The following is a 15041-nucleotide window of genomic DNA, read 5'->3' as shown; positions in this document are numbered from 1 at the left end:
AGTCCCTTTGAGATCTGAGTGGTTCCAGTTGCTGAAGACAAGGTGATATTAAACACACAAATATGTTGGTCAACTCAATCACATTATTTACTCTGCATGGCTCCTTATCAGCTGTTTCACTTGTCTTCAAAAGGAATTATTTCTTTCCTTCAAAAAGCAAAACACTTTGTGATCCCAAGTCCTCTCACTTTATTGATTATTATTTTTTTACCGATCCTCATTTCTTTGTTTTTTAGCAAACATTTGTTGAATCCCTGCTATGTGGCATGCAGGTGCTAGGGATACAACAGAGAACACAACTGACCCTGTCCTCATGAAGCATAGAAGTGTGACAGACCAGTAAACCAGCAAGCAATTACAGTAGAGTAGTAGAGTATAATGCTTGAAAATACAGTTTTTTGTTTTAGTCTGTTTTGTTTTTTGAGACAAAGTCTCACTCTGTTGCCTAGGCTGGAGTGCAGTGGTGTGATCTCGGCTCACTGCAACCTCTGTCTCCTGGGTTCAAGCGATTCTCCTGCCTCAGCCTCCCGAGTAGCTGGGATTACAGGCACACGCCACCATGCCCAGCTAATTTTCTTTGTATTTTTTTTTTTTTTTTAGTGGAGACCAGGGTTCGCCATGTTGGCCAGGCTGATCTCAAACTCCTGGCCTCAGGTGATCTGCCTGCCTCAAACTTATGCCTGTAATCCCAGCACTTTGGGAGGCTGAGGCAGGCAGACCACTTGAGGCCAGGAATTCGAGACCAGCCTGACCAACATGGTAAAACCTCATCTCTACTAAAAATACAAAAATTAGCTGGGCGTGGTGGCACATGCCTATAATCCCAGCTACTTGGGAGGCTGAGGCACAAGAATTGCTTGAACCTAGGAGGCAGAGGCTGCGGTGAACCAAGATCGTACCACTGCACTCCAGCCTGGGAGACAGACAGAGGCTCTCTCAAAAAAAAAAAAAAGGAAGCATAATGTTAGGTTGAACTTTATGGCATTGCTATTGCCATTTTTGTAAGTCAGTTTCATGTGGTTCAACCTAATATATTGGTGAAAAGAGTCCAAGGCAAACTTGAATTCAAATCCCAGCTTCAGTATGCATGATTCAGTATACAACATCTCAGTTGTGTAACCTTGGACAAATGTACTTACCCTCTCTCTGAGCCACAGTAGTCTCATCTGTAAAATGGGCATAAACATAGTCTGTACCTCAGGGTTATGGCTAAGATTAAATGGAATAATGCATGTAAGGGGTCTGGCGCACTGCAATCCCAGAATAAATGGTGGCCATAATTGTGGGTGGTGGTTTTTTCTTTAGTTACTGTATTTTTCAAATTTCCTATAATATAGCTTTTTTTAATTCTAAAGCTAATAAACATAATTATTTAATTTTTTTGTTTGTTTTTGTTTTTTGAGATGGAGTCTCACCCTGTCACCTAGGCTGGAGTGCAGTGGCACAATCTTGGTTCACTGCCACCTCCAGCTCCTGGGTTCAAGCAATTCTCCTGCCTCAGCCTCCCGAGTAGCTGGGATTACAGGCACCCACCACCACGCCTAGCTGATATTTGTATTTTTAGTAGAGACGGGGTTTTACCATGTTGGCCATGCTGGTATTGAACTCCTAACCTCAGGTGATCTGCCCGCCTCGGCTTCCCAAAGTGCTGGGATTACAGGTGTGAACCACTGTGCCCAGCCAATTATTTAATTTTCAAAGGAATTGTGTTCTATGCCCTGAAGATCTTGAGTGGGGACCTTGAGGCTGTTACTGGGAATGTGGTTGAGGGCTTTCTTCCAGCCCTGCTGTGGCTTGGCTTGGCTGGACAAACACAGTGACCTGAGAACAGGGCTAGATGTTTCTTCTTGGTGGGACCCTGGGAGCTTTATTTACAAAGGACATTCTGTCCCACGGCCCAAATTGCTCCCTCACTCCAGCATCTGCTGTATTGACTGAGCCTTTTAGAGAGGCTGCTTTGACCCATCCTGTCCCTCAAACTCTGGGTCACAGTGCTCAGTGTCCACCTTGGTCATGACAGCCTTTGGCATGGTCCTCTTCACTTAGAAGTAGCTTCTGGGTCCTGAGCACAGAAGCTGAGCTCAATTTTCATAATGTTCAGTATCCAGGAGTGGGCTACAGAGTTTTGTTTTATTTTTGAGACAGAGTCTTGCTTTGTTGCCCAGGCTGGAGTGCAGTGGCGCGATTGTGGCTCACTGCAACCACTGCCTGCTGGACCCAAGCGATCGTTCCACCTCAGCCTACTGAGTAGCTGGGACTACAGGCATGTGCCACCACAGCCAGCTAATTTTGGTAATTTTTGTAGAGACAGGGTTTCACCGTGTTGCCCAGACCGGGGCTACAGTTTCTGTTTAGGTTGATGCAAAAGTTTTGGAAATAAATAGTGGAGGAAATATAGGGTACAGACTTTCAATTATAAGAAGAATTCTGGGGATCTAAGGTGCAGTACGGATGGGGATGGATGTGTTCATTAATGCGATTGTGGGAATCATTACACAATGTGCACATATGTCAAATCATGTACACATTGAATATACACAATCTTTCTTTGTCAATTAAATATTTGTTAAAATAGTGGGGATAATTGCACAACATTGTGAATATAATTGAATGCAATCAATGACATAGTATTGTACACTTAGAAATGATTAAGATGGGTGGGGCATGGTGGCTCATGCCTGTAATCACAAAGCTTTGGGAGACTGAGGCTGGAGGATTGTTTGAAGCCAGAAGTTGGAGTCCAGCTTGGGCAACAAAGCAAGCCTCTGTCTCTGTGAAAATAGAAAAATAAAAAAATTAGCCGGGTTTGGTAGTATTTCCCATAGTCCCAGCTACTCAGGAGGCTGAAGCAGGAGGATCACTTGAGCCCAGGCATTCAAGGATGCAGTGAGCTCTGACTGTACCACTGCACTCAAGTCTGAGTGACAAAGTGACACCCTTGTCTCTAAAGAAAAAAATGGTTAAAATGACAAATTTTGTGTTTAGATTTTATCACAATTTTTAAATTTATATATTTTTTTCTTTTTTTTTTTGTTTTTTTTTTTGGAGCAACCTTATTAACCGAACCACAATTTAAGTAAAAAAAGAAAAAAAAAAGTCCAGAATGCACTAAAGGGAGGTTTCATGAAATCACCTGGGACTGACTGAGCCACAGTAGGAGATCTGGATTTAGGCCCTGTTCCGCTTCTTATTTGGCTCCATGACCTTGGGTAACTTAAATCCTCTGAGGCTCAGCTTTCTCTTCTGCAAAGTGGCCTGATATGATGCTGCCCTCTGAGGGTGTCATGAAGCTAAAATATGATCAAATGTGTGACGCTCTTGTAAAAAAAACACTCAGTAATTGTTCATTAGCATTGTCCTACAACCACCACCATCAAAAAAAAAAAAAAAAGAAAGAAAGAAAGAAAAGAAAAAAGAAAGGAAAAGAAAAGAAAGCATTATAAACAAAATACCAGAGTACATTGTTTTGCTCTGAGGATGCCTGAAATGCCACATTAAGGCTGTTTGATGGGAACCTCCAGAAATAAGGAAGGGAAGAGGGGAAACTAAAGGAATCTCTCAATCTCTGGCTCCTCACTATGAATGAGATACTGTATGTTCTCTTGGATTGGCTATTTTTTTCTTTTTCTTTTTCTTTTTTTTTTAAAATTTTTTTTTTTTTTTTTTTTTTGAGACGGAGTCTCACTCTGTCGCCCAGGCTGGAGTGCAGTGGCGCGATCTCGGCTTACTGCAAACTCCGCCTCCTGGGTTCATGCCATTCTCCTGCCTCAGCCTCCCAAGTAAATGGGACTACAGGCGCCTGCCACCACGCCTGGCCATTTTTTTGTATTTTTAGTAGAGACGGGGTTTCACCGTGTTATCCAGGATGGTCTCGATCTCCTGACCTCGTGATCTGCCCACCTCGGCCTCCCAAAGTGCTGGGATTACAGGCGTGAGCCACCGCGCCCGGCTTTTTAAAAAATTTCTGAGATTCAACCAGAGCCTACTTAGAACTGGGTTGGCTTTTGTGGGACCTACAGGGAGGTGGCAGTGAGACCTAAGGTGTCAGAGAAGCAAAGGAGCACAGACTGGTGAAGGCTCGGGTGCCGAGGAAGCACCCCCAGCATCACAATTTTGTCCCAGTGTTGGGCAGAGGAGAAATGTCCTTAGCTTGTCTCCTCTTCTCCCTCTCTCCCTCTTTCCTCTGCCTTCATACCTTAAGTTGACTTTCCCATCTTTCTCCTGGGAGATTTATTTCTGTCCCTTTTTTCATCTAAAGCAACGGAAATGAATCATCTTTCAGCCGGTTTAATAAACAGCCCCATGCCCCCTGACCCCAGCTGACTCTCTCACTGGTTCCTCTGTGGCTGCTCCTGGGCTAGGCCTCACCCCCTCACAGGCAAGACCCCCTCATGGCTGGCTATTCTTGGTAATACTCTCCACCCTCCCTTCCTGCTCAGTCCTGGCAGCTTGACCTCCTCCACCCCAGGGATGACGGGAATCACACACAGCATTCCAAGCGACAATTCCACAAGCTGACCATAGGGGCAGGGGAAGCAAGGAGGCCACCATGTTTGGAGGGTTTCTTTGTGCCATTTCAATGACCCTATTAGTGGATCTTACACTCTCCATTTAACAGTTGAGGGTTTGGAGGCTCAGAGAAGTGAAGGAACTTGCCCAGAGATGAACAGTTGGGAAATGTGGAAAGGAGTCAACATTTAAAGCCTGAATTTCTGGATTCCTGAATTCATTCCATTACACCATATTGCTGTGCGTGTGTGTGCACGTGTGTGCTTGCGCCCGCATGTATGTTGAATGGGAGTGTGGGCAGGTCAGCTAGAACATCAGCTGCAATTCACCAGGATGGAAACCTGATTTTATCCTGAAGGTTAACACCTGTCTATCATATGCATATGGCTTAATGCATCTGTATGCATTAAGGCATTAACCTACACAGAAGATGGCAAGTATGTACAGTATGTATTTCACCAGGAGGCCCATGAGTCATTGCAGATGATGTCAAGGAGTAACGAAGATGATGTCAAGCAGTAACAAAGATGGGAGAGAGGGAAAGAGGAAATGAAATGCCCACATTTAAGACCACCTATACCCTGCCTTCACCTCGCGGTGATGGAACTTCACAGGTTAAAGTGCCTGGCTGTGTCCACCTTGGTGAAACCACACTTTTCTGGTGAACAAAATCATGCAACTATTAGTTGGACTTCTAAAAATGTGCAGGTATCATTTATAGGAGCAATATGGAATACAGACATAAAACTGCTGACGTCAAACTCCCTGGTGTGGACATGTGTATGTGTCTGCGGTCAGAGAGTGGAATTAACACAAGCATATAAATAACCGTGATGCAAGGTAGATAGAAAGTGCTCAGGTCCAAAACAAATGGACAGATACTACAACAGTATTCTTGGAGACCCAGAGGCTGGAAAGATTACTCCAGGCAGGGTATCACAGAAGGCTTCCTGAGGAGGTGGCATTTGCATGTAAATACGTCTCCAAATAGATGTAAGATCTTACATTAACAGAACGCTTTAACAGAAGTTAGATTCTGGTTAATTTTCCAAGAAGCGCTGAGATGCAGATATATGCCCTTGTTCCTCTTTCATAGACGTGGAAACTGAGACCCACAGAGGTTGAATAGGTTGTCCACAGTCTCGTAGCTACCAAGTGACAGGCCACGATTTGATCTCAGGCCAGTGTGTTAAACTCCAATTTGCGTGCTCCTGTCCCTCCCCGCGCGTCGGCGGAGCTCGGGGCCGGACTGGACCGGCCGAGGGAGGGGCGGACAGTCCTGACGGTGCGGGGCGGGGCTGGCGGCCGCCCAGGCCTGGCTGAGGCGCCGCGGCCGGGTCCCTCTCCACCTGCCGGGCGGAGCGCACGGGCCATGGGCTGAGCCCCGCTGAGCCCGCCGGGCCGGCCATGGGCGATCGCGAGCGCAACAAGAAGCGGCTGCTGGAGCTGCTGCGGGCGCCGGACACAGGCAACGCGCACTGCGCCGACTGCGGGGCGGCAGGTAAGGGCGCGGCGGCGCGGGCAGCGCAAGACCCCCGGCCGGACCCCAGGCCCACCCGACTCCTCCCCTCGGCCCCACCGGGTCCCGCCCTCGGCCCCCTGGACCCAGACGTGGCACCTGCGGGCCCGGACGCCTCCCACCCACACCGTGAACCTCTCACCCGAGCCCCGAGGGCCGTCTCCACCACACCCTGCCCCGGCCTCTACGAGCCCAGGCTCTGCTCCCCTCGCGGGACCAGATGCGCATCTTCCCACGTGCTTGGACCCCGACACGAGAGCCGGCAGCCTAGAGCCCTTCCAGTCCCGCTCTCTTCCCTGGCCAGGCACCCGACCGCCCGAGTCCGGGCTCTCGATGTCTGCGCACCCAGGCGCGCCCCACGCCCTCGGACTCAGACATCCCAGCCAGGGCTAAACGTCGGGCCCAGGCCGCCGACAGTCCTGTGCCCCCTGCCCGCTCCCAGACGCCCCCCGAAGGCCTCCCCAGCGCCCCACCTCGGGGACGCCGAGGGCCCACTAACTCAGCCTCCCCACCTGCAGCTCCGCGCCGAGCCCCGCGGTGCGCCCCCCGCGCCCTCCTCTCGGTTCCTTCTGAGTCCCTTCACTTCCACGTCGCGCAGCCTCAGACTCTCTCCCCGGGCCCTGAACTGCCTCCAGGATCTTCACCCCGGTCGCCGCGCAGCGGCCGGTGGGCTAACCAGAAGGTGCCAGGCTGGCCGCTTAGTTCGCCTTAGGTGGGAGAAGGGGCGCCCCACCTGCCCCAGCGCCCCGAGCCCAGCCCTGGTTTCTTCACCGCGCTTTCCGCTCAGCTCCTCTCCTGCCTCATCCCCTGCAGATCCCGACTGGGCCTCTTACAAGCTGGGGATCTTCATCTGTCTCAACTGCTGCGGCGTCCACCGTAACTTCCCTGACATCAGCAGAGTTAAATCTGTGCGACTTGACTTCTGGGACGACAGTACTGTGGAGGTAGAAAGGCATGCCCGTGGAGAGCCATGGAACTGCGGGACTGGAGTAGAGGCAGCGGGCAGGGGGCTCCCATTCTACAGAGGGGGAAACTGAGAACCAGAGAGGGGCAAGTCTAGCCAGAGGAAACACAGCTTATAAGATGGCAGTTTAGACAGAGGCCGAGAGTTCAAATTCTGGCTCTATCATTTGCTTACTTTTTTTTTTTTTTGAGACGGAGTCTCGCTGTGTTGTCCAGGCTGGAGTGCAGTGGAGCAATCTTGGCTCACTGCAACCGCTGCCTCCCGGGTTCAAGTAATTCTCCTGCCTCAGCTTCTCAAGCAGCTGGGATTACAGGCGCCCGCCACCACACCCGGCTAATTTTTTTGTACTTAGTAGAGACGGGGTTTCACCATGTTGGTCACGCTGGTCTCGAACTCCTGACCTCAGGCGATCCACCACCTCAGCCTCCCAAAGTGCTGGGATTACAGGCCTGAACCATCCTGAACCGCTCCTGGCCATCATTTGCTTACCTATAAGCTGGGAGGCCCTGAGCTAGGTACTTTGACCTAGCTGTGGACCCTCAGTTTCCACATCTGTATTCAAGGGATACCACCACCATTTCTCTTTTTTTCTTTCTTCCTTTTTTTTTTTTTTTTTTGAGACGGAGTTTCACTCTTGTCGCCCAGGCTGGAGTGCAACGGCCAATCTCGGCTCACTGCAACCTCTGCCTCTTGGGTTCAAGCAATTCTCCTGCCTCAGCCTCCTGAGTAGCTGGGATTACAGGCACCCACCACCATGCCCAGCTAATTTTTGTATTAATTTTTAGCAGAGACGGGGTTTTGCCATGTTGGTCAGGCTGGTCTCGAACTCCTGACCTTGGGTAATCCACCCTCCTCGGCCTCCCAAAGTGCTGGGATTACAGGCGTGGGCCACTGTGCCTGGCCACTACCACCAATGTCACAGCACTGTTGTGAAGATGATTGTAGGCTCAGTCCAGACACAAAGAAAGCAGTCAGTTAACAGTTGCTGTTGTACGGGTGTCTTGGCTCACACCTATAATCCCAGCACTTTGGGGGGCTGAGGCTGGTGGATTGCTTGAGCCCAGAAGTTCAAGAGCAGCCTGGGCAACATGGTGAAACTCCGTCTTTACAAAAAATACAAAAATTAGCTGGGTGTGATGGCATGCGCCTGTCGTCCCAGTTACTTCGGGGGCTGGGGTGGGAAGATCACCTGAGCCTGTGAGAGTGTGGCTGCAATGAGCCGAGATCGCACCACTGCACTCCAGCCAGGGTGAGAGAGAGACCCTACCTCAAAAAAAAAAAAAAAAAAAGTTGCTGTTATCATTAGTGAAGTCTTGGACTGGGGGAAGGGAAATAACCTGATTTGTGGTCTAAAGTCCTCCTTTCCCCCTAGGCAGAAAGAGGACCACTTTGCTCTCCTGCCCTCTGGGGGTGGAGGATACCCTCAGCCTGCATGGTAATTCCATTTTGGTCAGAAAACCTCCAGAGAGCAGGCAGTTCTGCACTGTGCGGGTTGGCTGAGGGTTTCCAGGACTACTGGGGAAGCAGGCTGACATTTACTGAATGCCCACTCTGTGCCAGGTACTGTTCTAGACAGCACAGGACTGGAGGCTTTAGTGTGACCTTACTAAGTGCTGGGTCTTGGGAGAGAACAATGAACAAGATAAGGTCCCTGGCCATACAGAGCTTACATTCTAATGCGGGAGAAAGGCTGGAAACCAGTAAACCAGCACATAAACCTGAAGGATTTTATTTGCACCTTATAACTCCCATGTTATATTTTCTTTTTTCTTTGTTTTTTTTTTTTTGTTTGTTTGTTTTTTTGAGACGGAGTTTCACTCTTGTTGCCCAGGCTGGAGTGCAATGATGCGATCTTGGCTCACTGCAACCTCTGCCTCTGGGGTTCAAGCGATTCTTGTGCCTCAGCCTTCTGAGTAACTAGGATTACAGGCATGCACCACCATGCTCGGCTAATTTTGTATTTTTAGTAGAATTTTTACTAGAGACAGGGTTTCACCCTGTTGGTCAGGCTGGTCTCAAACTCCTGACCTTAGGTGATCCACCCGCCTCGGCCTCCCAAAGTGCTGGGATTACAGGTGTGAGTCACCGTGCCCAGCATTTTTTTTTTTTTTTTTTTTTTTGAGATGCAGTCTCACTCTGTCACCCAGCCTGGAGTGCAGTGAGTGGCACGATCTCGGCTCACTGCAACCTCCACCTCCTGGATTCAAGCGATTCTCCTGCCTCAGTCTCCTGAGTAGCTGGGATTACAGGCGCCCGCCACCATGCCCGGCTAATTTTTTGTATTTTTAGTAGAGATGGGGTTTCGCCGTGTTGGCCAGGCTGGTCTTGAACACCTGACCTGAGGTGATCCACCTGCCTTAGCCTCCCAAAGTGCTGGGGTTACAGGTGTGAGCCACAGCGCCCAATCCTGTGTTATATTTTCTTCTTCTTCTTCCTCCTCCTCCTCCTCTTCTTCTTCCTTCTTCCTTCTTCTTCTTTTCTTTCTTTTTTTTTTTTTGAGACGGAGTCTCACTCACTCTGTTGCCCAGGTTGGAGTGTAGTGGTGTGATCTTGGCTCACTGCAACCTCCTCCTCCTGGGTTCAAGCAATTCTTGTGCCTCAGCCTCCCGAGTAGCTAGGATTACAGGCGTGCACCACCATACCTGGCTAATTTATTTATTTATTTGAGAGAGAGTCTCGCTCTATTGCCTAGGCTTGAGGGCAGTGGCAAAATCTCGGCTCACTGCAACCTCTGCCTCCTGGGTTCAAGCAATTATCCTGCCTCACCCTTCTGTGTCCTGGCTAATTTTTGTATTTTTTTAGTAGAGACAAGGTTTCACCATGTTGGTCAGGCTGGTCTCAAACTGCTGACCTCAAGTGATCCCCAGCCTTGGCCTCCCACAGTGCTGGGATTACAGGTGTGAGCCACCGTACCTGGCCATTTTCTTCATTTTTACAGGTGAGATTCCAAGGGTCACTCATCAAATAAATGGTAGTCAGGATTTGAATCCTGCTCTGTTGGGATCCAAAGCTGGCGACACAGCCTAGCGGCCCCTGAAGAGGAGAAGAGGAGCAATGCTCCTCTCCTGCAAAGGAGATGCCCAAGCGATGTGAATTGAAAACCTGGTGTTTCTTCCCACTTCTGCCCTCACCCTAGCTATGCCACTGCTGCCAGGGCCACTTTTGGTGCATCAGCCTCTGGGTCTCTTGGGTGCCAAAGGGCCCTACTAATCATCCTGACCTATGCACTCCATGAGGCCAGCACCCACTTCTTCCATCCTCCAGGTACATTTATCTCCTGCAGACTTTCAGGGCTGCTAGGGGTCCTGGCCATCTGTGGAAGGCATGATAGGAAGAATATGAGCTTTGGAGTCAGGTCTGGGTTCAAATCCCAGTTCTCCACTTATAGCTGTGTTTCCTTGAACAAGTAACCTAACCCGTCTGAGCCTCAGTTGACTCATCTGTAAAATGAGTACAGTGATATGAAAATGGCTGAGAGGACCCAGTGAGCTGATGTGTGAGCACTGTGGAGTCCTGTGCCCATATGAGGCATGGTTATATCTGCCCGTGATTGTTACAGGCTGGGGCTTCCCAGCAGTATGGATGACCAAGCCCGGTGGGACATCTCCTTCTTGGAGGCAGTTTCTTCTGACTCAGCCTAAGTCAGTGGCCTCATAGTTTCATTTCACGTTTTTTCAAGTTCTAATATTACCTCAGGTTGCTGTTGTCTTGCAGTTTATGATCCACAATGGAAACCTCCGTGTGAAGGCCAAGTTCGAAGCCAGAGTCCCAGCTTTCTACTACATCCCCCAGGCCAACGACTGCCTGTGAGTGGGTGATTCCTTCGGGACTGGGTGAGGGGTCTGTCCTGGTTCCACCTCCTCCCCCTCTCCATCTTTGGTGTCTTCATCTGTGGTGGTCTCTTCTATGGGCCTGGTGCGCAGGTAGATCCAGGAAAGCACTGGATACCATCACAGAGAGCACATGGGAAGACTGGTATAAGCCTCTTTCTGCCTCTGTTGCTTGGGTGTGTCTCTTCCTTTCTCTGGGCCTCAGTTTCCACAGCTCTTAAATGGAGGATTTTTCTGTATGATCTCTATGATTTTTCTCTATGATCTCTGCCTGTGACATTCTTGTAGCTTACAGATGGTGGCTAACTTGATAAGAGGGGGTAAACACTAGTATCTTACTAGACCAAGTGTGTTTCAGCTACTTCCTTTAGAGAAATATGTCTAGGGCTGGCCAGGCACGGTGGCTCAGGCCTGTAATCCCAGCACTTTGGGAAGCCGAAGCGGGCAGATCATGAGGTCAGGGGATCGAGACCATTCTGGCTAACACGGTGAAAGCCTGTCTCTACTAAAAATACAAAAAAAATTTAGCCGGGTGTGGTGGCGGGCACCTGGAGTCCCAGCTACTTGGAAGGCTGAGGCAGGAGAATGGCGTGAACCCGGGAGGCAGAGCTTGCAGTGAGCCAAGATGGCGCCACTGCACTCCAGCCTGGGCAACACAGCGAGACTCCGGCTCAAAAAAAAAAAAAAAAGATAGAAATATGTCTAGGGCTCTGCCACCTAAGCTCGGGCTGGCTCTAAATAACTTGCCTGAGCTGCAGATCCCTAAATAATAACCATAAAAATAAGAATAACAGCCAGGCACAATGGCCAGTGCCTATAATCCTAGCACTTGGGAGGCTGAGGTGGGAGGATCGCTTGAAGATAGGAGTTCAATGTCAGCCTGAGCAACATAGGAAGACCCTGTCTCTACAAAAAATAAAATAAAATGAACTTAGCCAGGGCATAGCAGCACATGCCTGTAGTCTGAGCTACTAGGAAGACTGAAGTGGGTGGATTGCTTGAGCCCAGATTGCAGTGAGCTAGGATCACATGTGTCACTGCACTCTAGTATGAGTGACAGAGTGAGACCTAGCATTAGAAAAAAAAAAAAAGTAGCTACTGGCTGGATGCGGTGGCTCATGCCTGTAGTCCCAGCTACTCAGGAGGCTAAGGCACGAGAATTGTTTGAACCCGGAGGCGGAGGGTGCATTGAGCCAAGATCATGCCACTGCACTCCAGCCTGGGCAACAGAAGGAGACTGTCTCAAAAAAAAAAAAAAAAAAAAAAAGGCCGGATGCGGCGGCTCACACCTGTAATCCTAGCAATTTGGGAGGCCGAGGCGGGTGGATCACTCAAGGCCAGGAGTTCAAGACCAGCCTGGCCAACATAGTGAAACCCCGTCTCTACTAAAAATTAAAAAATTAGCTGGGCATGGTGGCACATGCCTGTAGTCCCAGCTACTCGAGAGGCTGAGGGAGGAGAATCGCTTGAATCCGAGAGGTGGAGGTTGCAGAGATCGCACCACTGCACTCCAGCTTGGGCAACAGAGTGAGACTTTGTCTCAAAAAAAAAAAAAAATTGCTACTAATATTATTGAGCTTTGCTTAAGTACTGCGCCCTGTGCAAAATGCTTATGTGCATGTATTTATTTAATTCTTTCAACAACCCTACAAGTACTGCTACTATCCCTATGCTATAGATGAAAAAACCTGAGGTTTGTGGAGGCAAAACTGGTCTAGCCTGTCTGACACCAGGGCCAGGGTGACTGTTTCATGGCATTGGGATAATTTAATATAAGAGGGGGGCTTTGAAGCAGCAGGAGGGTTCAGGTCCCCTGGAGGTGAGGGTTAGTGTGGCACTGGTACCTAGTGGCCCTGGACCTCTGCAGATCTGACTGCCTGAGCCTGCGACTCCTTCCCAGGGACTTAGACTCCCCACCAGGGCTGCTAGACAGTGCCTTGTGTAAATGGGGAGAAGGAATCCCTTTAGGCTGAACCAGCCTCATAGCGGGTATGTCTGGCAAACAGAAAGCAGCTGCATTTCAGCTGCCGAGCCTCAGCAAGGTGCTTTTGGGCAGTACACAGACTATATAACCATACCTAGTGGTCTTGTAATTTCTCAGTGCTTAGACAATTAAGAGCTAGTAATGTACTCTGGAGTGGCTGGGGAGGCACAGCTTTCTACTTGGAAGACCTCAGTTTTGTTTCCTAGCTCTACTGTGACCTAGCTGGGAGGACGTGGGCAAGTCAGCAAATCTCTCTGATTGTCAACATCCTCATCTCTGAAATGTAGGCAATGATGCCTGCATCATAGCATAGTTGTAGAGATTACATGAGATAACTTATGTAGAACCTTTCACATGCTACCCGACACACTGGTTTGAATCCATTTCACTGTGTCTGCTTCAGAATGCTACCTGTCCATGGCCAGCTATGGGGTGTGCTGACTCAACTTGAGAGGGCCTGTCTCATCCTGGCTCGCTGCTGCCACTCTGTCCTTTGCTCCAAGTGCTCAGTAAACACGTGCGCTGTGCTAGGCTTCCTGCCGGCACTAAACAGACATTACCCACCATGACTCCAGCAGCAGCCCTGCACTTTAACCCTTTTTATCTGAGTACTAATGGCCACCTTCAGGACCAACATGGGTGGCCCTTGGTCTCCATTCCTTCTCCCTGCTCTGATCTTGTGTCCCAGGGTTTCCACCCTCATGGTGGGCCAGGTGATTCTCCTCAGTGATCTGTGGGCTGTGCACTAGGAATGACTCTCTCTCTCTCTTTTTTCTTTCTTTCTTTTTTAAATATAGAGACAAGGTTTCACTCTGTTGCCCAGGCTAGAGTTCAGTGGCACAATCATGGCTCACTGCAGCCCCAACCTCCTCGGCTCAAGTGATCCTCCCACCTCAGCCTCCCAAGTAGCTGGAACTACAGGTGCATGCCACCAAGCCTGGTTAATTTTTGTATTTTTGTTTGTTTTTATTTTTGTGGAGATGAGGTTTCATCATGTTGCCCAGGCTGGTCTCAAACTCCTGAGCTGAGCTCAAGCCATCTGCCTGCGTTGGCCTCCCAAAGTGCTGGGATTACAGGCATGAGTTACCATGCCCAGCCTGGACTCTTGATTGTAAGCGACAGAAACCTTATTTATTTATTTATTTTTGTGACAGAGTCTTGCTCTTTCACCCAGGCTGGAGTGCAGTGGCACAATCTCAGCTGACTGCAACCTCCACCTCCTGGGTTCAAGCAATTCTCCTGTTTCAGCTTCCCAAGTAGCTGGGATTACAGGCACGTGCCACCATGCCCAGCTAATTTTTGTATTTTTGGTAGAGCCGGGGTTTTGCTATGTTGGCCAGGCTCGTCTTGAACTCTTGACCTCAAGTGATCTGCCTGCCTTGGCCTCCCAAAGTGCTAGGATTACAAGTGTGAGCCACTGCGCCTGGCCAGAAACCCAGTTTAAACCAGCATTAAAAAAAGAGGATTTTATGGGTTCTGGGGATCAGACTACCTGAAGGACAGTGGTGGAGCTGGCCTCAGGAAGGACCAAGCCAGGAGCTCACACACCATCAGGTCTCTCATACTCTCTCTGGCTCTCTTTCCTCTTTCTCTCAGCCAGGCTTCCTTCACACAGCTGGCAGCAAGGCCACAAGCAGGTGCCAGGCTATACCTTCCAGCGTGACTCTGGAGAAAGCTCCATCAATCTCTCCTTCACTTTTGACCCTCTCGGTCCACACAGCCGAGAGCAGCAAAGAGCTCTGAATGACCAGGTTGGGCCAGATGCCCAGCTCTAGGTCATTCCTGTGGCTATGGGGTAAGGTCATATATACCTTGGAACACTTCCCTGGAAAAGGTGAGCAGGAACCAAACAATTAAAATAACTCCACTCTCAGCTGCATGGTTTTTCTGCAGGACTCACGGATGACAATCTCTGATTGAGATCACATTAAACACCTACTATGTGCTGAGTAGGTGCTAGGCCCTTTATATACATTTAAACCTCTCAACAACTCTGAGGGCTAAGTGAGTATAACAATAGAGGTCTATTCCCCAAATTCAGAGGAGTTGGGTAACTTGCTCATGGTCACACAGTGGATAAATGATAGAGTGAGACCAGGTCCCAGGTGGTCAGATCCTAAGACGACTGCTCTGTCCAGTGTAGCCTGCCCAGACTTCATGGGCAAGTACAGGAAGAGGCTCCTGGACTCTCCTGCCTAAGCTCATGAACACACAGTGGGAGTAGGTGGTGTAGAT

The 15041-nt window shown here is 49.4% G+C and overlaps 1 protein-coding gene and 1 pseudogene across 6 annotated transcripts in view; one reads left to right on the top strand and one right to left on the bottom strand.

Moving 5' to 3' along the window:
- Positions 1 to 15041, bottom strand: part of LOC100991242 (leucine-rich repeat-containing protein 37B-like) — a 423125-nt pseudogene that overhangs the window by 247490 nt on the left and 160594 nt on the right.
- ADAP2 (ArfGAP with dual PH domains 2) overlaps positions 1453 to 15041 on the top strand; it is a 45522-nt gene continuing 31933 nt past the window's right edge. The window contains exons 1-3 of one of the 6 annotated variants that reach the window (XM_034943247.3): positions 1453 to 6010; positions 6842 to 6972; positions 10689 to 10798. In XM_034943247.3, the coding sequence (XP_034799138.1) occupies positions 5917 to 6010; positions 6842 to 6972; positions 10689 to 10798 (335 nt within the window). In that variant the 5' untranslated portion in view covers positions 1453 to 5916. The other 5 variants (XM_034943248.3, XM_034943249.4, XM_034943251.4 and 2 more) reach the window with 5 other exon arrangements.

This window comes from Pan paniscus, chromosome 19 (genome assembly GCF_029289425.2).
Source record: "Pan paniscus chromosome 19, NHGRI_mPanPan1-v2.0_pri, whole genome shotgun sequence".
NCBI lineage: Eukaryota > Metazoa > Chordata > Mammalia > Primates > Hominidae > Pan > Pan paniscus.
The sequence above is the reverse complement of the archived record's forward strand: the minus strand, read 5'-3'. Positions and strand labels throughout refer to the sequence as shown.